Below are 25,976 nucleotides of genomic sequence, written 5' to 3'. Positions count from 1 at the left end.
AGGCTGCGACCAGCCACCTCTGGCTCGGGACCCACAGCGCCCCCGGCAAGGGCCGAACGCCTGGTTCTCCGGGGCAGGAAGTGCGGATCGGAGCGTAACTGCCCGAGCGGCGGGGCGGAAGAGCGTGCCGGCCGGTACCGGCTCCCAACTCAGTTCCTGCCTGCCCCGGCCCGCTGGTCTCCCCATTCTTCAGGCTTCCAGCACTGAGGAGTCAGTGGGCGGTGGGCTCCGCCTCCACCAAGGGGCAGCCCGAGCGCCCCTGTGGTTTCCACACCTCCACTGTTGATCCCATCCCAGCGCAGGCGTGAGCGTCCCTCTGGGCGTCTTCCTGGAGGGATCTCCCTTCGCTCCCGAGACTGCAGGATGGTGTCCTGGATGATCTGTCGCCTGGTGGTGTGAGTATGGCCGCTCAAATACCCTCTCTATCCCTCGATGTCAGCCCGCCCCTGGGGTGGAAGCTGGGAGTGTCTGGTGGAAAGGGGGCTTTTCTGAGCTATGTCACACCTTTCCCCTCCCTCCAACATTCACCGCAAGGTTTAAGGGACCTGCGGGCCTGCACAAGGCATTGGGCACCGTGTGCTTGTCCCCTCGCACTCAAGCCTGCTTGGCTGATGGCGACCCCCTGCAGTCACACACGTACTGCAGGCAGGTGAGTGGGACGGAGGACCACAGGCCGGCCAGCCACCCCTTGGCAAACACAGGATGTGGCACGTTGTGGGCAGAGAATCCAGGTGCCGGCTTCCCAGCTGAGCAGTCAGTCACGTGACTCACCACCCTGGCCCCAGCTTGCCCACTCTGTCCTACTCCTCACCTGGCTGGAATATCCTTGCCTGCAACCTGGCAGTGCCAGGTCTGGTGGCCCTGGGCCTGATTGCACGTCCAGGGGAGGGAACAGCCTGGTGCTCTCATGGCTCAGAAGCCTGCCTCCCCCTCACCTTGTGGAGTGGCTGTCTGTGCTCTCGCGGCATCATGCACCCATGGGCCACTCGTGCAGGCCTGGGCAGGCTTGGGATGTTTGTAAACAGCAGGGTGGGGAGGTGGCCTCCAGGGCACTGACTCAGGTGCAGGTCGTGCAAGCCAAGCGGGAAGAACAGGGCAGGCACTGACACCTGGAACGTGGGGTGCGGGGGAGGCCGCCACCTGGCAGGGGCGTGGGGAGTGGCGCCCCTCACACTCTCCCTCTGCTTTGGGGGCTGCTCTTCAGGCTGGTGTTTGGGATGCTGTACCCAACTTATGCTTCCTACAAGGCTGTGAAGACCAAGAACATTCGTGAATATGTGAGTGCGGGGGTGGGCAGGAGGGCTTCAGCTCAGGCGGGGGGACCACAGCCTTGGGGGTGTGGTAGGATTTGGCGAGGTGGGCGAGTCTGAGCTGGCCTCCCTTTCCTCCAGGGGTACAATCTGGTGGCGTACCCTGGAGCAGAGTGGGTGTGGATGGAGGATGGGCTCTTGGGATTCTTTGCAGGATCTTGTGGGTGCAGCCTGTTGGGGTGGGTACAGGAATGAGTGGCGGCTTCTCAGAGGCAACTTTCTAAGGCCAGCCAGGTGCCAGGGGAATGCAGTGGGACGGGCTTTCTGGAATCTCGGGGCTGGGTCAGCCCGGGACAGGGGATTTGGCACTGCAGGCGCAGCTGCTGGCCTCTGACCTCTCTGCCCGCCCCTCCCGGTCCAGGTCCGGTGGATGATGTACTGGATCGTCTTTGCACTCTTCATGGCAGTGGAGACCTTCACAGACGTCTTTATTTCCTGGTACGGGCACTGGGGTTCTGTGGGCTGCGGGGAGGGGGTGGTCCTCCCTGGCCTGGCTCCCTGGCGGACCTTACCCGCTCTGCTCTGACAGGTTCCCTTTCTACTACGAGATCAAGATGGCCTTTGTGCTGTGGCTGCTTTCGCCCTATACCAAGGGGGCCAGCCTGCTTTACCGCAAGTTCGTCCACCCATCCTTATCTCGCCATGAGAAGGTACCGCAGCGGGAGGCAGGGCGGGCAGTGTAGGAGTGGGTGTGAGGCGAAGAGCCCTGGACTTGCAGCTCGAGACACTGGGGACACCTAAGGCTCTAATCCCAGTCCTACTGCTGTTTAGCCATGGGGCCTTGACAGAGCCTAGCCTTCCTCCTCTTCTGGGAAAATCAGATGGGGACACATGTGAATGACCTTTAGGGGGTGTGAAACACCAGCTGGAAATTGGTTTGGGCGTGGGGGGGGAGGCTGGAGCACGGCCGCTCATTGAGGTGTAGGATCCGGTGAGTGGATGGGGAGCCCTGTGCTCTGTGGGTGGGGTGGGCTGGGAGGCGTGGCTCCCAGTGATTTCTCTGGGCCACAGAGGAGTGACTAGGGCTGTGCGCCTGAGCTTTCCTCCCCCCCGCCCCACACCGTGTCCGCAGGAGATCGACACCTACATCGTGCAGGCCAAGGAGCGCAGCTACGAGACGGTGCTCAGCTTTGGGAAGCGGGGCCTCAACATTGCCGCCTCGGCTGCTGTGCAGGCAGCCACCAAGGTGCCCTGGGCCCCAGCCCTCCCCCCTCCCCACCCCCACCCCCAGGGCCTTTTGAGCGAGTCCAGCTGTCTGTCAGGGAGCCGAGAGATCGCAGCTGTCCAGGCCGGGGGAACAGGGGCGAGAGGTGGCAGGTGGGGTGTTGGCAGGAGCACAGAGCTGGAAGTTCAGACTTCCCTGGCTGACACTGACCGTGAGCGGCTGCTCTTGGGCCCTAGGCCCTACCTTCTTGCTGGCGCCACAGAGGCACAGGGCTAGGAGGTTGCCGTGTTTTTTTCGGTTCTGAGGCCTGTGCCCCAGGGATTGCTTGCAGGTCAGCCTTGATTTTCCCGGGCAGCTCCCCTGGTTGAGGCCCCTTCTTGCCAGGAGCCCTGCCCCCCTCCGTCAGGCGGTGCAGCTGATCCCACTCTTTTGCAGAGTCAGGGCGCACTGGCCGGAAGGCTGCGGAGCTTCTCCATGCAGGACCTGCGCACCATCTCCGATGCCCCCGCCCCCACCTACCAGGATCCCCTCTACCTGGAGGACCAGGTACCCCACCGCAGGCCACCCATCGGTGAGTGGACAGAGGAAGCCAGAGCTGTCCCGAGAGGGATGGCTTCCTCCAGGCCAGCTGTGGCTCCCCCCAGGGCCAGAGGAAAGCCTGGCTCAGCTGGCCCCAGGCCTTCAGACTGTGTCCGTGCCCAGCTTTGCCTCCCGGCCTCCCTCTCCTCCACAACAGGGTACCGGTCAGGGGGCCTGCAGGACAGTGACACCGAGGATGAGTGTTGGTCAGACACAGAAGTGGTCCCGCAGCCATCAGCGCGGCCCCGAGAGAAGCCTCTGGGCCGTACCCAGAGTCTGCGTGTGGTCAAGAGGAAGCCGCCGGTGCGGGAGGTCGGTGGTGAGGAAGGCACAAGGGGAGCGAGCTGCCCTGGTGGCCGCCTCAGCCCGGATCTCTCACGGGGTGCCTGCTCTCTCTCCCCACAGGGCACCACGCGCTCCCTGAAGGTTCGGACGAGGAAAAAGACCACGCCTTCAGACATGGACAGCTAGGGCCTACGGAGCCTGGCCCGGTCTTACCTCGTGCCCTGCAGGGCATTGGGACTGTTTGGAGGGGACCTCTGGCTGCACATCTGGCCTGCCTGCACCAGCTGCCCGGGTGCTGCCCTCCTGACTCTTGCTGTCGGTTACAGGCCATGTGTGGGGCTGCACCCACGATGCACCAAAGCAGGCTGGGCTCAGGGTTTTATTTATTGTCTTCCTCGCCGCTCTGCCTTCCCAGGTGTGGAACCAGAGCCCTCCCCAGCCCCCTGGAAAACGAAACCCAAAGCCCACCCAGCTGTGTTCGTTCCTTCCTGTCCTTCCGAGTACTTCACAGCCTTCTCCAAGGCCAAGTGTGTGTCCTGGTTGTTTGGTTTGTGTTGGTGAATGAGGCCAGGTTTGCGGAAGTTTTGATAAATAAATGCGTCAAAGTGCCCTGTCTCTTCTGGTTTGTAGCCCCGGTCCTCACAGCACGTGTTATTAAACAGCCTGCCCCAGGGCAGTCTGGGCCTGGTGCTAAAAGGCCAGACAGACTGCCAGAGGGGCCCAGTGTTCCGGGGCAGGTAGCCATCGACAGATTGTTGCGATGCGGCAAGTACTATTATGGAAAGCTCTTGGGGACCTCTGAGAACACGGATGGGAGAGTGGCGGGGAGGGGGGCGCGGGGGGGCAGTCCAGAGTCTAAGAATGCAATCCGGAGGGGATGGGATCAGGCCTTGACGGGAAGTAGAAACCAGTGGGAGCGAAGGTGTGGAGGGACCTCAGGCAGCACGATAATCTCATGGGGATTAGCTAAAGCTGTGCGGAAGATGAGGGCTGGGGAGGCCGATTTCCTCCAAGGGCCTGCCAGGCCTCTAGGCAGCTCCCGGTGCATCGAGTTCGTAAACACTTAGGTTGACGGGAGCTTTGCACCTCTGCGGAGTGGCCGTGAGAGGGCAGCAGCTGCCAGGGTCTGGGCTGCCCCCAGCTTCCAGGTCAAGGAGGGCGGGGCTTGGAGGCTGGCCTGTCAGCTAGCTGGCTGGAGGGATGATGCAGGACTCTGGCCCGGCCTCCAAAGGCCCTCCCTGCTGCTCGTGGTCATTGGTCATCAGCCAGTCCCATCCACGAATCTCCTCTGTTCTGAGACCCAGGCTGTTTGCTGGCTCCACTCCATCCCCTACTCTAATCCCTGGGGCAGCCAGTGCCCAGCCCTGCCCTCTCCTGCCCCTGGATGCTGGTCTTACTGTACTGTCCCCGGGCTGCTCCCCTCTCCCACCCACATGCCTCCTCTTCTTTCCCGCTTTCGATTAAGTCAAGAGATGGGTGAGAGTGTCGGGTAGGAAGAGGGGAAATGGGGTGGTCACCCGGAGTGACCTGAGGAGTGTGGATTAACTCTGGGTATGGGGATTATCCGAGTTTATTTGGGAGAAGTACTTAATCTGCTGGGTGGCTTAGCTCCTCACGGATTGCTGTTCAATGACTTCCTATCTTGGTGTTCCCTTGCATCATGGGGTTGATTTATCTCTTCGTTTATTCATTCAAAAATCTTTATTGAGCATCTCCCAGGTACCAGGCATGTTTCAAGAAACTGGGGATGCAAAGTCAAGTGAGAGCTAGCACCTAGAATGTGGCTGCCCCAGCAGGGGCTACTCTGAGTCCCCGACATATATTAATTTAATCCTCACAACAATCTCATGAGGTACATACTATTATTATAACCTCCATTTCACAAATGGGAAAACAGGCACTGAGAGGGCAAGTAATTTGCCTGAGGTCACACAGCTAGTAAGTGGCAGAGTTGGGCTTGGAAACCAGGCAGTCTGGCTCCAGAGTCAGTGTACTTAACCACTGTGCAGAACTAGAGTAAATGAGAAAGTTTCTTGCCTGGGAGGCAAGGAGAAGGAAACTAGCAGTTATCCAACATTGATTCTGGGGACTTCCCTGGTGGCGCAGTGGTTAAGAATCCGCCTGCCAATGTAGGGGACACAGGTTCGCGCCCTGGTCCAGGAAGATCCCACATGCTGTGGAGCAACTAAGCCTATGCGCCGCAGCTACTGAACCTGCGCTCTAGAGCCCGTGAGCCACAACTACTGAGCCCATGTGCCACAACTACTGAAGCCCGTGCACCTAGAGACCGTGCTCTGCAACAAGAGAAGCCACTGCAATGAGAAGCCTGCACACCGCAACGAAGAGTAACCCCTGCTCGTCTCAACTAGAGAAAGCCCGTGCGCAGCAGCAAAGACCCAGCGCAGGCAAAAATAAATAAATTTATAAAGAAACATTGATTGTTTGTCTGACCTCGTGTTGGGCATTTTAAATAGATGATTTCCTTAAATCCTCCTGTCAAGCCTGTCAGGTCGGGGTTATAGCCATTTTACAGATGGAAGAACTGAGACTTGGAGAGGTGAAGCAACTTGTCCCTGATTGTGCTGTCTGTGTGTCAGGGCCCCATCTCCTGATGCAAGTCTGTCCAGAAGTCGCCTTGGTGGGGGTGGAATGGCAGAATCCACACCCCTGAACCGAGAGAGAAAAACAGAGGAGTGTGTGATAAATGGACAAAATGAGATAACAACTGAAAGCGGGGAGCAGCTGAGGGAGGCCTGAAGGTGCCGGCTGGTGAGGGAGTTTTCCTGGGAGCTGGGCTTCAGCAGCCCTCATTCCTTGGATGGGGCCTTACAGTGACAGGCAGGGTCACTTGGGCCCCGGGGCTGAATCAGAGATGGTCCCTGATGGCTATCTTAGCCCCAGCCTCCTGGCTAGCCTGGCTGCCCCGCTGCTCCTATTTCTATCTGCAGAACGCATCACTTTCATTCCCACGTTGGCCTCCAGGCCTTTGCTGCACTGTGTGCATCCCCTGTGCTCCCAAGAGTCTTCCATCCAGGCCGACGCGGCCTTCCTTCATGATCTGCTTTCTCCAAGAATCCTCCCCTGACTCCAACCCCTCCTGAGGCTCCTGAGGCTCCTGACCTCTGGCCCACTCACCCTGTCCTGGGGGCACGATGCCGTGGGCTGTGCTCATGTGCCCGTCGCCCCCTCCGCTCCCTGACCAACCAGACTCCCCTAGGCCCCAATTGCTACTTGCTCCCCACCTCATCAGTCTGGACTCTCTCATGTCTCCATGCTCTTCTCCTGTCCCCCCAACACTCTGTCCTATTCCTATTTGCCCTCTGAACCCCACTCAGACATCACCTCCTCCAGGAAGCCCTCTGTAACCTTCCCTTTGCCCTTGGGGTTGATTGCTCACCTAGACCACGCTGTCTCTGTGCTTGCATGGACTTCTCTTTTTGCCTCGAGCACATCGTATTTCCCTCCCCACTACATCGTGACTTCATAATGAATAGATTTGTGTCTTACTTTTGTATCCTGGCCTGGAGCAAATGGTGGTTTAGACCAAGTGAAATATTGTAGTACGTGGTGAAGTACTCATTCCCTCATTTCTGAGCTAAGCATCACCCCCTCTGTGATGCTCCCCTGATTTTTCCAGGCTGGGACTGGAAACGTTGTTAACGTTTGTTAATATGCCCGACTGCAATCATTACCTGCAGTGCCCAGCACAGGGCCTAACACCTAAGGTGCTTCAGGGCATGTTTGCTGGTAAAAGAACATGGACCAAGTGAGCAGAAGCTCCTCGAGGCCAGGGATGACTTTGTACATTCATCTTTGTACCCTGCCTCTCCTTGGTGGCCATCACAGAGCCTTGAAAATGCCCAGGTCTCTGTAACACATGTTTGGCGAATGTCTGCTGCAGTTGTTTGGATTCCAAGACATCCTGGGGCCAGAAGGGAAGGGGCAAGGAGAATTCCAAGTTCTGGACAAGCACATGTGATCCCGAGACTGGGGCATTGGGTGTGGGCTGGGCTTCCCTCAGAGCCTGCCCTGTCCCTCTGAGAATCACTGACACATATGCCCAGCACCATCTCCCTCTGCATGGGGTTACTGGCCCAGCCCATGCCCTCTCTGGCCTGGCTCCTAGGGGAAGGTTAGGCCTTCCTCTGGCCTACCCATGGCCCCCCACCTTCTATTACTCACCAGTGTGCCCACTGTCTTCCCAGGCAGAATCACGCCGGGCACTGGTAGGGAGATGAAGAGCCTAGGCTAGTCCCCTTGGAAGCACGCACCTTTGCTTGGCCCAGGTACCAGCCCTGCCTGATTTGCACTCGCTCTGTCCTCGCCATCCATCTTGCCTGCTTCTGAGGGATGCCCCCATTGCCTCCGAGTTCCCAGGAGCAGGTGGCCCCTCATTCCCAGCCCTCCCTTCTCCCTCCTCCCCACAGCCCAGCGGTCCCTTGGACCTTTCTGGTGGCTCCTCTCTTTCCCTACCTCTTCGGCCCCTCCCGGTCCCAGTCCCCCTTCCCTACTCTGGCCTCCAGGTGCACTAGCCCCACTGCTGCATTTTTCGCTGCCACTCTGGGTGGCAGCAGCGTGGTTAGCCTCTTGTTTCAACACAGCCCTGGCCCAGGCTGAGTTGGGGTGTCGTGACTGGCACTGCCCCACCCTTTAAGGGGTTGAGGAGGTGAGCACTCCGGCTCTCGCCCCCTTGTCCCCCGCCCAGCATCAGGGACTGGGATGCCCTATAGCTGGGTAGGCGTAGAAGCCCCGGCAGGAGGATGAGGCCCGCTGCTTAGGAATTCCCGGGGGCCAGAGCTGGGTTACTAGGCAGAAGGTCCTGAGCCCGGGGTGGAATGAGGTAGCTTTCTCTACCAGGGTGGCTGGATTGCAGGGGAGGGAAGGTTGGGTGAAAGGAGAAGGGGCATTGGTGAGGTGCAGACTGAGAAAAGGAACTAGGTCAGAGATGTGGGTGGGTGGGTGGGTGAGAGGGGAGAGGGCATCTGCCACGGAGCTTCCTCCTGGCTCCAGAAGCATCTCCACACTTCCCTGCCTCTGCCCCTCTCCCCAGGTCCTGGGAGAATTCTCCCCGGTATTCCCCCTCCCCCATGCCCCCGCCCCAGGCGTTGCCACAAGGGTGGGGGTGGGGTGGGGGGAGGCCAGCCTCAGCTGTCTGAAGGATGGAGGGGCTGGGGAAGTAGGGCTAGGTGCCCAGACGGCCGCGTGTGTGGGAGGGGATGTCCTCAGATGCCCTCCACCCGGCAGTCCCCGCTCTGACGTGTGGGTGCCCCCCCTCTCCCTGCCCGGATTAGTGGCAGCTTGGCCTGACTCTCCGGGGCTCCTTTCCCCGCCCCCGCCTGCTGCCCTCCCCTGGGCAGGGGGCTGCTCCACCCGAAGGGCACTTGTGCTTGCCCAGGTAAGGGGCTCTGGGGACAGCGTGAGGGCAGCTGGCTCAGGAGTGCTGCTGCGCGTGTCAGCGGGAACGTGTGTATCAGTGTGTGTGTGTCAGTGCTCTTGAGGGGTCGTTGCGGGGCCGGAGCAGACCCACGCGAGTCTGGGGGTGCTGGTCGGCTCGCCTGTGTCCACGGATCCGGCACCGTGTCCACACGTTGCGTGGCTTCCTTCTGTTTGTGTCTTTGCGTGGCTCCTCAGATCTGCTCCGTCCTCAGGCACAGAACAGCCGGCTCCAAGGGCTCCGTGGGCCTGTGGCACGGGCTGTAGAGCAGGATGGGGAGCTGGGCGAGGGTGGAAAGGGGCTCCTTCCCCCGCCACCCCAATCCCCCCCACGACCCCCTGGGCATTTTAGGAGCCTGTCCTGAGAATCCTGGTCTAGTCCAGAGACAGTGATCTCAACTAGAAAGACTTGGCAAAGGGGGTGGGGGGAGGTGTCTGTCCCACTCCCCTGGGGCTGTCCCCATCCCCTCGGGGCCTGGGCAGCCCAGGTTCCCACCCTGCCCTGCCCAGCCTCTTCTAGGCCTCAAGCCGCAGGAATCTCCCCCTGGAATCTCCCACAAGTTTTGGCTGCCAGAGGACACAGATGGGGGACTACAGGCACACCCCAGCCCTCCATCCACATCCTGGAGCCAGCCTGGAGCGGAAGGCTGGGGCTTGGGGACTGCAGTCTGGGTTAGACCCTCCAGGATCACTTCCCCTGGCACACTCAGGTCCAGGTCACCCCTCAGGGGAGCTGGAGGAGGGAGGGAGTGTTAATAACTCAGTCACGTAAACAACCCCTACCAGCCTGCCCTGTCACAGAACCGGCCTCTGGGGGAAGGTGAAGGGGCCAGGAGAATCTGTGCCAACATGACCTAAGTCTTGCCTGGTGCCGACCCCTTCAGGCCTCCTCTCCTCAGCACCCCTCCTCTTCTCCTCAACCGGTGAAAGGATCCCGGCCTCCCCTCCAGTCCCTGGAAGGGCGCCACCCTCATGGCTTCCTGTTCCAGGGATGGTAGTGTGACCTGGGACAAGGCTAGAGGCGTCCAAAACCTCATCCCTTCGATGGAATGGGGGTGGGTGGGTGGTGCTTTCTGTCCCAGGCTGGGTGAAGGCAGGCCAAGGTTGGCTTCCACAGGGAGGCAGGGGAGTCACGGGGTGGGACGTGGGTGCCTGAGGGGAAGGGAAGCGCCCGTTGGGCGTGTGGGTTTCTGTGTGTGTCTGAATCTGTCTGTGTGTGTTTGAATCTGTCTGTGTCTGTGCTCTGGAACCACCCTCGCAGAAGGGCCAGGATGCTTCCTCGGGTGGAGGGTGCCCTGCTTTCCCACTTCCTCTCCTCCTCTCTGCTCCCTCCCAGGAGCCACTCCCATGGGCTCCTCTCCAGGGCAGGCCTGGAAACACTAGGAGCACGGGATGGCGCAGACCCCCAGGACACGGGGCTGGAGCAGGTGGTGGAGCGCATCTGGTCCCACTTCCTCTCTGGACGATTGGTGAAACTGGGGCCCTTAGACCAGGAACAGACTAGAGCCTAGACCCTTCTAGGACACTGTGCCCTGGGAGGGGGCTTGCGTCTGGAACGGTGAAGAGCAGCTTGGCCAGATGAGGAACCGGGCAGGGCAGACCTGGGCCAGCGTGTGTGCCCACGTGCCAGAGCTGGAGAGGATCAAGAGCCAGTGGTCCAGAAAGCACGGGGTGGCTGGCGTGGGTCACAGCGCCCATCATTGACCCGTGAGAACTCGACTGCCCCTGCCAGCTCTGGCACTGACCCCTCCCAGCAGCCCTGCCCTGGCACCCCTGGGGGCACCCCGCCCCATCGTGGCCTGGTTCGGCCCCTCCCGCCCTTTGCTCCAGTTCCCGGGCTTGGCACCTATAGTGGGGGTGCTGCCCGCCTGCCAGGCTCCGGGGCCGGGCCCACGGGAGGGTGGGGCGGCTGGGAAGCTGGCACGCTGCCCCGGGGGAGCCTCTCTCGGCAGGCGCCCGGGTGCCGCGGGGGGCAGGGGCGAACAAAGGGCTCATTCTCCCAGTGCGCAGCCGGTGGCATCGCCGGGGCGTTGGCGGAAGCCCCCGGGGCCCGGGAGGGGGCAGGCCCAGGCGGGGCCGCCGAATCTCGGGCTCCTGTTTCCCCGCAGGGTGCTGGAGGAGGAAACCGGCGGAGCAGCTTCCCCACTCTCAGTTGCGCGTCTGGCGATGGCGATCAGAGGTGCTGCTGCGCTCTCCGCTGGGCACTCCCTCCATTAGCCGCGCCGCGCCGTGCTGCGCCGTAGCTGGTGCCTCTCTCCCGGGTCACGGGATCGGCCTCCCTTCCAGGCACGACCCCCTCCCCCGGCCCCTCGGCCTTTCCCCCCACTCCGCCATCTCCGACCCGGGGCGCGCGTTCCCCCCGGCCCGGCTCCCTCTCTCCCTCCGGGGGCACCCGCTCCCTAGCCCCGGCCCGGCCCTCCCCGCAGCGCAGCACGGAGTCTCGGCGTCCCATGGCGCAACCCACGGCCTCGGCCCAGAAGCTGGTGCGGCCGATCCGCGCCGTGTGCCGCATCCTGCAGATCCCGGAGCCCGACCCCTCCAACCTGCGGCCCTAGAGCGCCCCCGCCGCCCCGGGGGAAACAGAGAGCCAGCGCGCTGAGCAGAGAGCGGGAGAACGAACGAGTTCTCGCCCGCCGGCCGGGAGGCCCCGGAACCAGCCCATGGGGAGAGGGCACCCGGCGTCGGCCACAAAGACCGCCGCCGCCCGCGCCGCGCCCGGCGCGTGAAGCCCAGGTAAGGGCCGAGAGGGGCGCCGGGCGCTCGCCTTCTGGGGACGCCCATAGCAGGGCATTTCTGAGCCGAGCCCGCGCCGCACGCAGGGAATGAGCTCCCCTTGCTCCTCTGGGCTTGGCCACACCTCTGAAAGTTAGGATGCCCGACGGGGCTGGATCGCGTCGGAGCGGTGGCCCCAGAAAACCCGAGCGCCCTGTGTCACGGCTCCCTGGGCTCCCTCCCCTCCTTCCTGGAGCTTCCCCCAGTGGGCAGACGTGGCCGTGCTGGGAGAGCGCCGGGGCTCTGGTGCCACCTGTCATCCTGCTCCTTTGCACGCACGTTCAATTTTCCCTCCTTTGCCTCTCTCTGGGCCCCAGCCCGCTTTCCCCGCCTCCTTCCCTCCCCTCGGCCAGGCTGCAGTTACCAGCGTCCGCCGGCCGCCCTAGCACTGTCGGCTGGACTGGGGCATCTTGACCCATCCCGGCTGAGGCCTCTAACTCCCTCCCCTGTGCCGGCTCACTCCTTCCCTTGGGGGCAGTGGTGGAGATCCCAGCCCCCAGCAGTTGTCCTGGGCTCTGCCTCAGAAGCCAAGAAACTGCACAGCACCTGGAAGAGGCAGACTCGGGGCTGCCCAGGTGTAGGGAGAGATTCCAGCCAGCAGCCCTGCTCTCCCCAGTGACTCCAGCCTACCCTGTCTGCACTTCCCACCCAAACAAGCCTAGGTGGGGCTGAGGGCTGGGCGTGGGGAAGCAGCACCCCCAGAACCACAGACTGCAGTGCAGGGAAGAGGCTTCTGAGACTGCCCATTTCCCAGCCCTATTTTACACAAGGGCACCAGAGGAGTGACGTGACTTGCCCAAGGTCACACAGCAGGTGACTGGATCAGGGCCAGGATCCAAGCTTCTCGTCTCCCAGTGCAGTGCCTTCCACGGAGCTCTTCTTTTGGGTTCTTGCCTTCTGTCCTTCCGCATGGCTCATGACCAGTTCCAGGCTCGACGAGGCCAGGACATGTCATCCTAGAATCAGCAGTCTCTGCTGAGGGGCTCTGGCCCAGGTGGGCTGTCAAGTTCCAGGCATTCAGGGGAAGGGATGACCTCCCACACTGGAACATCCCACTCAGGCGGGTTGTTCGAGTCTCCTGTGGCAGGCAACGTGGAGCCCAGCTGTAGGTTGGCACTTGTCTTACTGGTTTGGGGTGCCTTGGTGCTGCCAGGGCGGTGCCCACTCTGTACCAGGCGGTAGGGTGCTTGAGGCATGTGTCTAAGCAGCTCACGCCTCAGTGGTTATGCTCCAGGGACCCCCTCTGGGAGAGCCCCATGAGGGCAGGAGAGTGATGGAGAGTACGCCCAGCTTCCTGAAGGACAGCACAGCCTGGGAGAAGACAGCCCCTGAGAATGGCATCGTGGGACCAGAGCCGGATACCCCACCACAAGATGGCCTGAGCCCCGCAGCACTGTGCCTGGGAGAGCCTGCTCCCTTCTGGAGGGGTGTCCTGAGCACCCCAGACTCCTGGCTCCCCCCTGGCTTCCCCCAGATCCCCAAGGACACGCTCCCATTGGTGGAGGGCAAAGGTCCCCGGAATGGGGAGAGGAAGGCTAGCTGGTCAGGCAGCAAGGGGGCGCTGCGCTGGAAGGAGGCTATGCTTACCCATCCGCTGGCATTCCGTGGGTCAGCGTGCCCGCCTTGCTACGGCCCACTGATTCCTGAGCATAACGGTGGCCCTCCCAAGAGTGACCCTATGGCCTTCCGACCCTTGCACTGCCCCTTTCTTCTGGAGACCAAGATCCTTGAGCAAGCTCCCTTCTGGGTGCCCAGCTGCCTGCCACCCTACCTAGTGTCCAGCCTGCCCGCAGAGCGTCCATGTGACTGGCCCCTGACCCCACACCCCTGGGGGTGCTCCGGAGTCCAGCCCAAAGTGCCCTCTGCCTTCGGATTAGGCAGCAAGGTGAGTGTTGGAGCAGAGAGGGTACCTGGGGGCCATGCAGCGGGGCTCAGTGGCCCCTGAGCAACCCTGCCGGGGCCAAACCGCTCTGCCCTTCCATTCTGATGAAAAGATAAGGTGGTACCCAGGCAGAGGAGGAGCCTGTCAGCGCAGACATAGTCAACCCCAAGCAATTCCTCTTCTGAGCAAACCCATTTCATTAGGCCTCACCTGCCTTTGGGCCATTTCAGGAATTGACTCATGCATTGTCCACCCAGAACAAGGCCCTGGGAACTGGGGCCTCAGAATGTGTGGTCTTGTCCTGGGGGGAGGGGCAGACAAGGCCCTGTATCTGGGAGTGGGACGGGCAGGTGGCCCCGTGGCCTGTACCTCTGGTACCTCCCCCACAAGGGACCCCCAGGGTCACCTCAGGGATGAGATGTAAAATATTTTAAATCCAGTGTGGTACAGGGCATCCCACAATCTGAATAGATCCTGGAGGACCTTTGACTGTGCCAGGCATTAAGCCTTTAGTTGCTGGGTTATGGCGAGGCCTGAGAAATCCTGGGGAAGGATCTGGGGTAGCCAGGGCTGTGGCGGAGGCAGTTAGGGGACCAGTGCCTATTAACCAGTATGTTCTTCAGTATTTTCACAACCCTTAAAGCCACACAGGCTCACACCTGCTGGTTGTCAGTTCTGCCCATCGTTTTAAGCACTGGGAAGCAAAGTCAGCACGAGCTTAATCCCTTCTCCTCTCTTTAGGGTTTTTACCGCAAGGATCCCAGCATTCTCAGGCTGGCCAAGGAGCCACTGGCAACTGTGGAACCCGGGTTGTTGGGCTCAGCGCCTGGGGGGCATCTCCAGAGAACTGGGGACGTGGAACGCCCTTCACTCCACCAGAGAGATGGAGAGACAGGAGTCGGCAGGCATCAGGATCTTTGCCCCCGTGTCCTGGGGCATCCAGACACTGTTCCCCCGACCCCGTGGCCCACTTGTTCCCCAGGCCTGGTTCATGGCAATGTCTGGGCTGTACCGGGAGGCGGGAGCTTTGGGTACCAGCCGGGGCCGTCGGCCACATCAAGGTGCCCCTCTCCTGGGCCTCCTACCACGCAGGTGGACCGTTGCCCACTTCACCCACCAGCTAGAGATGGAGGTGTTGGCCCTTGTGGGAAGTACCAGGAGGACCTGGAGGGGGGCACCAGTGGGCCGAGTGAGTCCAGCGAGGAAGTAAACAAGGCCCCTGGTCCCAGGGCCTGCCCGCCCAGCCATCACACCAAGCTGAAGAAGACGTGGCTCACACGACACTCTGAGCAGTTTGGGTGCCCAGACAGTTGCTCTGGGGAGGAGGAAAGCCCAGCGGCCCAGCTGCGCGCCCTCAAGAGGGCGAGCAGCCCCGAGGTCCAGGGAGCAGTGGGCAGCCCAGCTGCTAAGCGCCCGTCCGGCCCCTTCCCAGGCAGTGCGGGGCAGGGGGCCAGAGGTTGGCAGGAGCTGCTGGACTCATCATTTGGGAACAAGGCAGAGGCAGAACAGCGTGATGACCACAGAGGTAAGGGCACAGGGGAGGGCCTGCAGGGGGCCCTACTTGGGAGGGTGCAGCCGGGACTGGGGCTTTGCAGGGAGGCGGGATCAGAAGTCTTTTATGAGTGGATCACACCCCTCTGTCCAGCTGCCCACCTGGACGGGATAGCTCTCTGGGAGTCCTTAGCATGTGCAGGCCAGACCCATCCAGCATGTGGCTTCTATTTTCGTGTGCCTACTCCCGAGCCATGGCGTTCTGGTGACAGTATAATGACAGGATTCAGAGTGTGGACTCCGGAGTCAGAACCCCTGGCTCCCGACTTTGCTGATTGGTGCTCTGTGACCTTGGGCTGGTTACTTCACCTCTCTGGGCATCAGTTTCTCCATCTATAAAATGGGGATAAAGACAGCACCTACCCCGTAAACAGTGCTGCAAAGATTAACCGATATCATTCACGTAAACGGCGCTTAGCAAGCACTCAACGAACAGTCACTTTTGTGATTACTTGTGCCACGAATCCGCCATTGGGGGGATTACATCTCCTGAAGGACCCCTTGTCCCGCCTGAGGAACGAACAACTACTCTCTGGGCCAGCTGGATCATGGAGACTCAGTTTGGACTCTGCCAGTGTTAGGACTTGGGCACGTCTTGGACCCCTCTGTCAAGCTCCGCCCTTCACGGAGGGTTCTGGCGCTGCTTGGTCCCAGCCTCGGTTCTTCGGGGTCACCTCGGTTTCTTGGCCTCCCAGACCGCTGGGCCTGGATCAAGACTCTTTCGCTGGTCTTGCACCCCTGTACCTGGCATGGGTCTGTCTGTGCTCTTCCAGGCCTCTGCCTGGGCTGGGAAGCTGTAGGCCCCTCTGACTTCTTGGGTTACTGCACCTGTGGCCTGTGTTGAAACTCTCCGGCCTTCTCACCTTCCATCGCCCTCCGTCCACGTCGGGATTGTCTCTTCACACTGTCGCACAGCCAACAGTATCACGGAGGCTGAGGCGGAGCTAACCCAAGTCTACACCGACTGGATCCTGCGCCCCAGCTGCCCCAAACTTGGCCCATGATTCCATGTTAGGGCTCAGCCTTTTTGAAGTTTCCGGCTGCCTGGTTCTCTCGTTCCGAATCAGGCCTCGTAGGCCCGGGCCTAGGGGCAGCGCTGGCTCTGTGTGGGGACGGGCTGGGTGCTAAGGCAGGGCCTGGGGTTCACAGAAACCCAGGAAGCCCAGCCTCCTGACCAGCAACATTGTCCCCTCAGGACCCCGAGACATCAGGGCCAGCCTCCAGGACCCGGGGCTGCAGGATACACCTTGCACGGCTCCCCCGGCAGGCATGACTCAGTGCCAAAGCTGTGCCCAGGCAGCTGGTGAGGCGGGAGGGCTGGCCTGCCACTCCCAGCCAGTGCCCAGGTGAGCCTGTTGCCCCTGGCTGCCCCCAGCATCCTCCCAGTGGGGCTCCCCGCTCACCTTCCTCTGCCCTACCTCCAGATTGCCTCTGGGAGGGGAGCAGCGGCAGGAGGAAGACTCGGCAGCCAGCTCCGAGGGAGGAGGGTCTGGCCCGGAGGAGGCCGGGCTCAGCATGGGCCTCGCCAAGCACCTGCTAAGTGCTCTGGGAGACCGACTGTGCCGCATGCTGCGGAGGGAGCGGGAGGTCTTGGCCTGGGCCCAGCGGGAAGGTGAGCAGGCCCCACCAGGCGTTCAGGACCCCGGGACGGCCGGGTCCTGTGGTCAGTGCTTTCACAAGGAGCATGGGACCTCCCTCCCCCAGCACTGTCTACCAACCAGCTGGCAGCGCTGGAGAGCTCCTGCCCCACTGCGCCCTTATTCCCAGCTCAGGCTCTGATTCAACTTGTATTCCAGTTTCTGGCCTGGATGGGGGATGTTGGGAAGGTGTAAAACCTGGTCTGGCCCAACCCTCTTAAGAGCTTTGGGCTTGCTGGGGAAATGAGACTGAATGCCAAGTGTCTGCAAGAGCACCGGGAGGGAGGCGGGTGTCAGGCGGAGCTCCCTGCAGCTTTGCAAGGGAAGGAAGGCTTCCAGGATGGCAGGCGGTTGGTCCCTGGGAAGCTGGTAGGATTGGGGCCGAGGTTAGAGATGGCAGGAGCTCGAGGCAATCAGCTGATCCCTCTGGCTCCAGGCTCTCCCTCCTGCATCCCTTCCACGGGAATGACAAGACCCTCCTGCCGTCTTGTCACTCCCTGGATGGAACCCCCTGGTGGCTCCCTCTTGTCCCAGAAAGTCCAGCCCCTCCCCCTTTCACAGCCAGCCCCTGTCCACCCTGCCACTCCCTCTGCCCCGATTCTGGCATCATGGTCTGCCCGGCCCTCTAGGCTCACCTGAGCTTGTCTGCCCCCTCCGGCCTCGGCACCCTTTGCTCCCTCTGTCTGGAACGCGCTTCCCTTCCATTCCCACCTGGTGAATGAAAAGTTACTCATCACTCAGGGCCGTCTGTGCAGCTGTCCCCACCCTCCTCCTTCCATCCCACTCCTACTCTAGCACCCACCCCATGATGCCACGAGCATTACCATGTTTATGGGCCCATCTGCCCCCTTGTGATGTGAGTGCTGGGAGTGCAAGTGCCAGGTCCCACCCAGCACCCAGCCCTGGATGGGACGAGTGTGTGTTGATGAGTATATGAACCTGTGCAGACTGGCAACCTCCCACTTACCAGCAAGGGCTTGGTCTGAAACTCTGGGTGAGGGAAGGAGCAGCCCCCCAAGGTTTCCTCTTCTGAGCTACAGAGGAATCCCCTGAGGAAACACCACTGTGTTGTGGGCTGGGGGGAGGAAGGACTCTTTTGGGAGTCCTGTGGCTCAGGGAGCCCTGGGGCGGGCGCCAGGGACGTGCAGCCTGCATGGCCTGGGAGGGTTGGCTGCAGACGGACGGTGCGGCGAGTAGGATCCTTACAGGGGCTGTCGGGCACTCAAGGGTGACTGTAAGGGAGCCTGTCTCCCTTCTGGGGCAGCCCCTCAGTGGAAACTGTTCCTGTGTGTCCATCCCTTCCTGGAGGCCTCCCACATGAGGTCCTCAAAGGGGCCACTGACTTGAGGCCCCTCTGACCCTGTTCTCTCCTGTGGTCAGCAGGCCAGGGGCCAGCCGGGACAGAGGACAACCCAAGCATTCCACGTTGCTGTAGCCGCTGCCACCATGGACTCTTCAACACCCACTGGCGATGCCCCTGCTGCAGCCACCGGCTGTGTGTGGCCTGTGGTCGCATGGCGGGCGCTTGGAGGACCAGGGAGAAAGAAGGTGGGAAAGGAGCTGGGGGCTTCGGAAGGGTTGCTCTAGAGTTCGTGGCCAGGGACTTCCGTGGCAGTCCAGTGGTTAAGACTGCACTTCCACTGCAGGGGCCACGGGTTTGATACCTGGTTGGGGAACTAAGATCCCGCACGTGGCATGGCAAAAAAAAAAAAAAAAAGTTCATGGTCATTGTCTCCCTGTGTCTCCCTGGGAGACTGTGTCTCCCTGAGAAAGTCTCCCTCCGCAGCCTCGGCTACCACTGCTCAATGCCCGTTAGAGCAGACCGTTTCCTCTCTCCAGATCAGAGGGCCATGCCCATATCCTTAGAAGAAGCCGAGCGCCTACTCTCTCTCTCCCACCTTGTTCAGCTTGCACCTTTTTAAACCTCACAACACTGTGAAGTAGGTATTACTGCCTCCGTTTTCCAGATGAGAAAAACTCAGAGAAGTTAAGTGACTTGTGCAAGGTCACACAGCTCGTAAGTGCTGGGCCCAGGATTTAAAGGCAGGTCTTCTGATTCCAAGTCCTGCTCTCTTCAAGGTTCTCAGCTTTCTCTCTTGGCTCAATTCCGCCACCTCAACACTTGAAATTTCCCAGTGTTCCAACAGACATGGCCAAAAAGAGTGCCAGGGTCAGAAACCTTTCGGAATACCATATTCTACATGATTGTCTTGCATCTTGCAACGCACTCAGCATATTAACGGCTCTGCGTTCTGCAAGCAAAGGATCCTATGTCACTAGGGAACTCAGGTTTCCCAGAAAGCCCATGTTTTGTAGATTCTCAAGGTCCCCAATTTTGATATCATGCCCTTGCTCTTCTTCCCTGACCTTAACCTGGGTTTATCTTGATTTCCTGACCTGCAGCTTCTCTTTTCCTACCCCCAACAGGCTCTCAGGAACAGTCCATGGAGAAGTGTACCCAGGAGGCTGGGCACAGTGCCTGTTCCCTGATGCTCACCCAGTTTGTCTCCAGCCAGGGTGAGCCCTCTTGGAGGGGTGGGGCGTACAGAGGGCAGATCCTGGGGGAGACCAGCTTCCTGTTTGGATGTCTCTCAGCCCGATCCCATGCTCTCCTGGTTGATGAGGCCAAGCAGCATGGAAGTGGCCCCCTGTCTGCAGCCACTGGCCAATTCCATCTCCCCTCTCCCCCTCACAGCTATGGCGGAATTGAGCACTGCAATGCACCAGGTCTGGGTCAAGTTTGACATCCGGGGGCACTGCCCCTGCCAAGCTGATGCCCGGATGTGGACCCCTGGGGATGGGGGCCAGCAGGTAAGAAGCAGGGCACGGGACAGGGCACTGGCTGGTGCGCCCCAGGGTTAGGCGGTGTGTCTGCAAATTCCTAACTTTGGCAGGGTTTGGTCCTTTTCTTTCGAGGGGAACGAAGAGGTACATGGAAGCTGGGTGAAATCAGGCTTCTTCTCTTCCTCCCCTGGGGATGAGGATCCATGAGAGCTCTAGCCTCTGCCCCACCTCCCCCCACCCCGCCCAGCAGCAGTCCGCACTCTCTGTCTGCCTGGAGGTCCCACCCTCTCTGTGCTCATTCCAGCATCTTGCTAGAGCTGCTGGAGTCCCGTCTTTCCACTCCCCAGGCGCAGGCTCCTACAGGTGGAGTGTCGGCCCACCTTCTCAGTATTCCCCGCACCTGACACAGAGCAGGTGCTCAGTGTGCGTTTCACAGAGTTTTTATGAAGTTCATGTTTTTATTATAAAAGTCATTTATTCAAGAGAGGGTTTATCAAATGCCTTTTGTGTGCCAGGCATCGTACACATTCCCACTTTGGAAAATTTGGAAAATACAGACAAGGATAAGGAAGAAAACAGCAGTGGCTTACAATACCACCGTTACCATTTTGACAATTTCTTTCCAGTCATTCGCCTGTATATTTATTCCAGCCTCTTTTGAGTATACTTTAGATCGTGCTGTATGCATAAGTCCACGGGCAACTTTTTTCCACCTAACGTTGTATCGTATGACATTTCACTCCTTGTAAACACAACTTCAGGACTTAACATTGAGTCTACTGTTAATACCTGTGGGTTGAATTGGATTGAGATGCATTTGCCATTTTTAAATCTCTGGTTGGATGGGGGTGGGTGGCGGCTGGGTTTAACAGAAGGAGCCGACGGAGAAAACTCCCCCAACTCCACAACCTTCCTGCAACAGGGATACCAACAGGACCAAGGACATTAAAGAGGGTGAGCAGCCCCCTGCGCCTTGCTCAGACTGTGCGGGGGAGGCTGAGCCAGGCTGGAATCCCCAGGAGAGATTGGAATGGCTTTAGCCATCCCCCCAGCCCCCCCCCCCGCCCCCCGTCACCATCTCTCTTCTCAAGTCATTCCAAAGAAAATAAATCTAAATAAAATCTAGGACAAGCCTCCTAACCCGTCTCCAGCCAGACCCCTGTTCTGAGCCCCTCCTTTGGAGAGGTCCTAGACACGCTGGCAGGAAGGCTGGTGGGAGGCAAGTGCATCCAGACCAGAGTTGAGATGGGCAGTGCCAGTGAGGACAGAGCAGACTCCGCCGGGAGAGGAGGGAAGAGCACATGGGCAATGGAGCCTCGAGAGAAAGGTGAAGACCCTCACCGCTCTCCTTCCTCACAGAGACCCCAGACTCCAGAGAGACCCCGGCAGAGGACCGTGCTGGCCAAGGGCCCCTGCCTTGTCCCTCTCTCTGTGAACTACTGGCCTCCACTGCTGTCAAACTCTGCTTGGGGCACGGACGGATACACATGGCCTTCGCCCCTGTCACTCCGGCCCTGCCCAGCGTGAGCGAGGGCCCGAAGGGAGGGCTGGGGGCCTGGGGCCAAAACTGGGCTGGCCTTCCCTGCAGGGTCAGGCAGGTCCTGAGCACGCCTGCCTCTCCGCCCCTCCCTCCCCGCAGGACGACCGCATCACCAACATCCTGGACAGCATCATCGCGCAGGTAGTGGAACGGAAGATTCAGGAGAGAGCCCTGGGGCCGGGGCTGCGGGCCGGGCCGGGCCTGCCTCTCTCACCGGTGCGGCCCCGGCTGCCTCCCCCCGGGGCTTTGCTGTGGCTGCAGGAGCCCAGGCCTCCGCGAGGCTTCCACCTCTTCCAGGAGCACTGGAGGCAGGGCCAGGTGAGGCTCCCAGCTCTCACAGCCTCACCTACCATCAGGGCCTTGATCCCAAGGCCCAGGCAGACCTGGTCGATCACTCAGAGGGAAAAACAGGGCCTGTCCCCATGCCGTTCTGGTGCCCCTACAACATGCCCCGGCCTGGCCATGTTGGGTACCCCATCCATTCTCCCCGTGTCCCCCTTTCTTTCCCCACTACAGCCCGTGTTGGTGTCAGGGATTCAGGGGACATTGCAAGGCCACCTGTGGGGGACAGAAGCCCTAGGGGCGCTTGGAGGCCAGGTGCAGGAACTGACCCCCCTCAGACCTCCCCAGCCCGCAAGCCTGGGCAGCACAACGTTCTGGGAGGGATTCTCCCGGCCTGAGAGTGAGTATCCCTGATGTGGGGTGGAGGAGCTGGGAGCCCCTATGATGCTGGGGGGGGCATCGAAGTCCCAGAGTGACCCTGGGGGCAGCTGGAAGCAGAGCTCAGAGCAGAAACTGGACTCTGTTGCTGCCACGGGAGGAGGGCCTCTGGGCCAAGGAGGTTCCTCCCTGGGCCAATGGCCTTTCTTGTCTCTTCCCCTAGTTCGCCCAAAGTCAGATGAGGGCTCGGTCTTCCTGCTGCACAGAGCTCTGGGGGACGAGGACACCAGCAGGTGTGTGGTACCATAGGGCTGGCTGGCCGGGCCTCCCTGCCTCTCCTCCTTGGCCCTGTGATGCTCAGTGCTCTGTGCTTGCCTTGGGAAGTTACTCTAGCTTTGGGGGCTTCGACGGGGTCTCCGGTGCCTGGATTGAGCCTGCTGGGCATGACACCGCCCCCCATACACACAGGGTGGAGAGCCTAGCTGCCAGCCTGCCACTCCCAGAGTACTGTGCGCGCCATGGGAAACTCAACCTGGCCTCCTACCTCCCTTGGGGCTCTGTCCTGCGACCACTGGAGCCCCAGCTGTGGGCGGCCTATGGTGAGTGTCCACTCCATTCCTGCCCAGTCCCTACCCACTTCCTGTCATCTCTGAGAACACGTGCGTCAGTGCCGAGGTCCTGGGGCCCATTCCCAAGTGTCTTTTCTCTACCTCCATACAGGTGTGAGCCCACAGTGTGGGCACCTGGGGACCAAGAACCTCTGTGTGGAGGTGACCGACCTGGTCAGTGTCCTGGTACGTGCTGAAGCCCCACTGCCTGCCTGGCACCGGACACAGAAAGGTGCGTCCTTGGCCGGAAGCAAGGGTCGGCGCAGGCTGCAGATGCGAGGTGCTGTCTCTGCTGGCCCTGGGCCCTCCTGAGCTGTCTTTCTCCCCCAGATTTCCTCTCAGCTCTGGACGGGGAGGGGCTCTGGTCTCCAGGCAGCCAGGTCAGCACCGTGTGGCACGTGTTCCGGGCACAGGACGCCCAGCGCATCCGCCGCTTCCTCCAGATGGTGAGGAGGGAGCCGGGAGCTCTCCCCTTCCCCTTCCAGCCCCAGAAGCTCTCCCTCTGTGTGTGTGCCCCGTGTGCCTGCTCCCTTGCCTCAGGTGAGCTGGACTCCACTGGTGCAGAGAAGGCAGACTAGGCCCTCCTAAGAGGTGTGCGGTGGGGCACACAGAAAGTGGGGGACCTAATGATGAAATGAAGCAAGAGATGCCACAGGCTGGGCACTGTGCTCAGGGCCTTGGGTACATTATCTCTGTTAATTGTCACGACCACCCTGTGCGGTAGGTACTGCTGCTTTCCCATTTTGCAGGTGAGAACACTGAGGCTGAGTGGTAAAGCTGGGACCCAAGCTTGTGGCTGTTCCCAGCCCGGGTCGCTACACTGTGCTCCCCCTGGGGGCAGGCAGCCTCCCCGCTGCAGGCTCTAGGTGGGGCTGGCCGAAGGGCAACAGGAAGCTCACCTAAGAATCCGTCCCACTGCTCCCCTCTCAGAAATCTGCACCTTTTGAGGAGGTGCCCTTTGAGGTGCTAGCAAGGAAGGGCTAAGGGGGGGCAGTGTGGTAGGTGGAGAGAGACACGGGGCCAGGAGAGGGGACAGGGAAGGAGAAGAGGAGGGGGTGAGCAGGAGGTGGGCAAGGCCCCGTGGTTCCAAAGTCCAGCTGAGCCCTGACTGTCCTGGGGAAAGGACGCCCACCAAGCGTCACCCCTGCTCAGGCACATGCACACACACGGACGTGCAGGTGTCAACGTGGCTGTCCACTGCCACCCTCCTGCCCACAGGAGATGCACACACACGGATTGACTCACACAGGTGCTGGAACACGCAGAGGGGAGCAGACAGCAGCATGCCTTCATACATAGATGGCCTTGTCTGATCTGGGTGTGGCTGGCTGTGGGCAGTCCCGTATAGCCAAACCCGACAATTCGCTGGGAAGGTCTGAGGGGCACGTTCTCACTGGGTGGCCTGGGAAACACTGCTCTAGTTCCAGGCTGGACTTCCTTGGCACCTGCCTGGGGTTACCCTAGGGTCCAGCCTGACTCACCAGCCTCCCCTCTTCCCATGGCCTGGTCTTGGAGGCCTGAGCCCTAAGCCCAGGAGTAATGGCTGAAGTTCTAGCTGAAGGGCTGGATGGAGCTGATGGGCAGCTGAAGCACGATGCTGGGTTCACCTCTGCAGGTGTTCCTTGGGCCCTGGCCTCCATGAGTTCCCATCTACCCAAGGAGCTCCCCGCTCTGGTTGGGCTGGTGAAGGCCCCCAAAGCTGTGGGGGCCTCAGCCTGGACAGGCAAGCCGGTCGGTCCATCCACTGGGGAGTCAGAACTTCCGTGTGGCTGTGTCTTTTCTGGATCTGGGATCACAGAAGAATCTGACGAATGCTTTGGATTGTCTCCCCAGGGACATACAGCTACCTGCTCGCCCACAGTTTAGCACACAGTTCAGGATCTTCACAGGACTCCACAATTAAGAGCTCCTGGTGTAGACAGTTTCTGAGTTGAGGTTATGCAGGACGTCTTCCTGGGTTTTGGAGAAAGGGGTACCTTTGAAGGAGGGAGCAGAGGGCCCAGGGCCAGGGCCACAGAGGCTACTCAAGGCATCTAGCCCTGGGAAAAGAGGGGATTTAGACCCCCAGCCTCAGAGCCCTTAATCCTTTCCTCTCAGCTCCTTCCAGCCAAATCTCTATTCTGCCAACCTGAGTGACCCCAGCCCTTCACCATCCTGCTCCTTTCTCTCCCACCCCTACGTCCTCCCCCTGCCCTTCAAGACTTGACCCCTGCAGCTCTTTCCTGTGCCTCTGGCCTTTGGGCAGCCCATGCCCCATCTTCCTGCAGCCCCGCCCTAGCCTCCCGCCTTGCTCACTCCTCCTTTTCTTTGAGGTGTGCCCGGCCGGGGCTGGAAACTTGGAGCCTGGCACCCCGGGCAGCTGCTACCTGGACGCAGGGCTGCGGCGGCGCCTGCGGGAGGAGTGGGGTGTGAGCTGCTGGACTCTGCTGCAGGCCCCCGGAGAGGCCGTGCTGGTGCCCGCGGGGGCTCCCCACCAGGTGCTTCCCTGGCGCGTGCAGGCGGGGGCCCTGTGGAGAGCTCAGAATATCGGAAGCATTCCCCAGCGTGTTCTCAGTCCCTCTGAGAACACCCTCATCCGTCTCAGTTCCCCTCTGGAGCTAGGCAGAGCAGGAAGTCACGCCTCCGCTGCAGGGAAGAGAAGCCTAGTGGTCTTGAAGTCATCAGGCCAACTGGGCTTTGGGTGCCCACTCTGCTTGTGCCGTCTCTGGCAACCCCTTGGCCTGGTTTGGGCCACGCCCTGTGGGGGTGGCTAGTGCTGCATCCAGGGCCTCTGCTCTCTGAGAGCTGGGTGGGGGTCATTTGGGGAAGCAGACTTCAGGAACAAGTGGGGCAGGGTGCGTCATCCTGAGTCCCCACTGACCCTCCTGCCTGCCCCTTCCCTGGCACAGGTGCAGGGGCTGGTCAGCACAGTGAGTATCACTCAGCACTTCCTGTCCCCCGAGACCTCTGCCCTCTCTGCTCAGCTCTGCCACCAGGTGCCCAGCCTGCCCCCTGACTGCCGCCTGCTTTATGCCCAGGTGAGTGTGACACTGGCCGGGAGCCTGAGTGTGCTGCCCAATTCCCCCCCACAGCACAGCTGCGCCCAGGGAGGGTATTCTCGGCAGGGAGAGCCCGGGGCATGACTGTAAACTCCTTGTCGTCTCCTTTTCTCCTAGATGGACTGGGCTGTGTTCCAAGCAGTGAAGTTGGCTGTGGGAACATTGCAAGAGGCTAAATAGGGGGATCCCAGGTGTCTGGGGTTAGGGGTTGGGAGCAGGCAGACCAGTGCTTAGCCCAGGCCCAGCTTCAGCAGAGAACGGGGACTTCCGCTCAATCCTGCAAGCAGCACTCTGGACACAAGCAGGGCACCCCGTTCCCTGCGCCTGCCCTGGGCCCTAAGGCCGACAAGCACAGTGCCACTGAAGCTCGCACCTGCCCTTTGCAGGCCGGCGCTTGCTCCGGCCCCAGCTCCTCTCCACGGTGCCAGACTCACACTGGGGGTGACCGTCTCCCTCCAACCCCTGCCCGCCAACCCAGGAGACGAAGACCCCTTCCTTGGGGTCCTCGGAAATCATTCTGGCTTAAGCAACACCTGCTGCTGCTGCTGCTTCATCTCCTGCTGTCTCACCTGTGCCCGAGCTCTGCTTATACCCCCCCACATCCTCCTGGGCTCCCGGGTGGCCCTTTGCACTGCAGGCGTGCTGGACAAGGGCCACCGACATCCTGCCCTCTTGCCAGAGAGCTGTGAAGTGTGGGGAGGGGGTGGTATCAGGCCACTACCCAGGCTTGGC

General features: G+C 60.8%; 3 protein-coding genes across 4 annotated transcripts; all 3 read left to right on the top strand.

The window, feature by feature from the left end:
- Positions 1-328: 328 nt before the first annotated feature.
- On the top strand, positions 329-3,620 carry REEP4 (receptor accessory protein 4). The gene is made up of 8 exons (XM_082842027.1): positions 329-395; positions 1,205-1,277; positions 1,672-1,748; positions 1,840-1,960; positions 2,383-2,496; positions 2,911-3,046; positions 3,212-3,366; positions 3,460-3,620. The coding sequence occupies exons 1-8, from the start codon at positions 364-366 to the stop codon at positions 3,523-3,525; spliced, it is 774 nt and encodes a 257-aa protein (XP_082698153.1). The 5' UTR covers positions 329-363; the 3' UTR covers positions 3,526-3,620.
- A 7,602-nt stretch (positions 3,621-11,222) lies between these two features.
- On the top strand, positions 11,223-11,327 carry HRURF (HR upstream open reading frame; the record flags this gene model as incomplete). The annotated part of the gene is made up of 1 exon (XM_082841966.1): positions 11,223-11,327. One exon carries the CDS (start codon positions 11,223-11,225, stop codon positions 11,325-11,327), a length of 105 nt encoding a protein of 34 aa, XP_082698092.1.
- Positions 11,328-12,817: 1,490 nt separating this feature from the next.
- HR (HR lysine demethylase and nuclear receptor corepressor) lies at positions 12,818-25,496 on the top strand (the record flags this gene model as incomplete). 2 transcript variants are annotated; one of them, XM_082843693.1, is made up of 18 exons in its annotated part: positions 12,818-13,429; positions 14,168-14,951; positions 16,173-16,323; positions 16,402-16,589; positions 17,998-18,162; positions 19,042-19,131; positions 19,310-19,425; positions 20,271-20,352; positions 20,758-20,921; positions 21,038-21,256; positions 21,455-21,620; positions 21,822-21,891; positions 22,067-22,197; positions 22,319-22,438; positions 22,537-22,652; positions 24,519-24,683; positions 25,095-25,223; positions 25,362-25,496. In XM_082843693.1, the coding sequence occupies 18 exons, from the start codon at positions 12,818-12,820 to the stop codon at positions 25,422-25,424; spliced, it is 3,531 nt and encodes a 1,176-aa protein (XP_082699819.1). In that variant the 3' UTR covers positions 25,425-25,496. The 2 variants fall into 2 exon arrangements, with proteins under 2 accessions (XP_082699819.1, XP_082699820.1); XM_082843694.1 differs by lacking the exon at positions 24,519-24,683.
- Between the last annotated feature and the right edge of the window lie 480 nt (positions 25,497-25,976).

This window comes from Leucopleurus acutus (assembly GCF_964270905.1).
Source record: "Leucopleurus acutus genome assembly, chromosome: 7".
In the NCBI taxonomy this organism is placed as follows: Eukaryota; Metazoa; Chordata; class Mammalia; order Artiodactyla; family Delphinidae; genus Leucopleurus; species Leucopleurus acutus.
The sequence above is the reverse complement of the archived record's forward strand: the minus strand, read 5'-3'. Positions and strand labels throughout refer to the sequence as shown.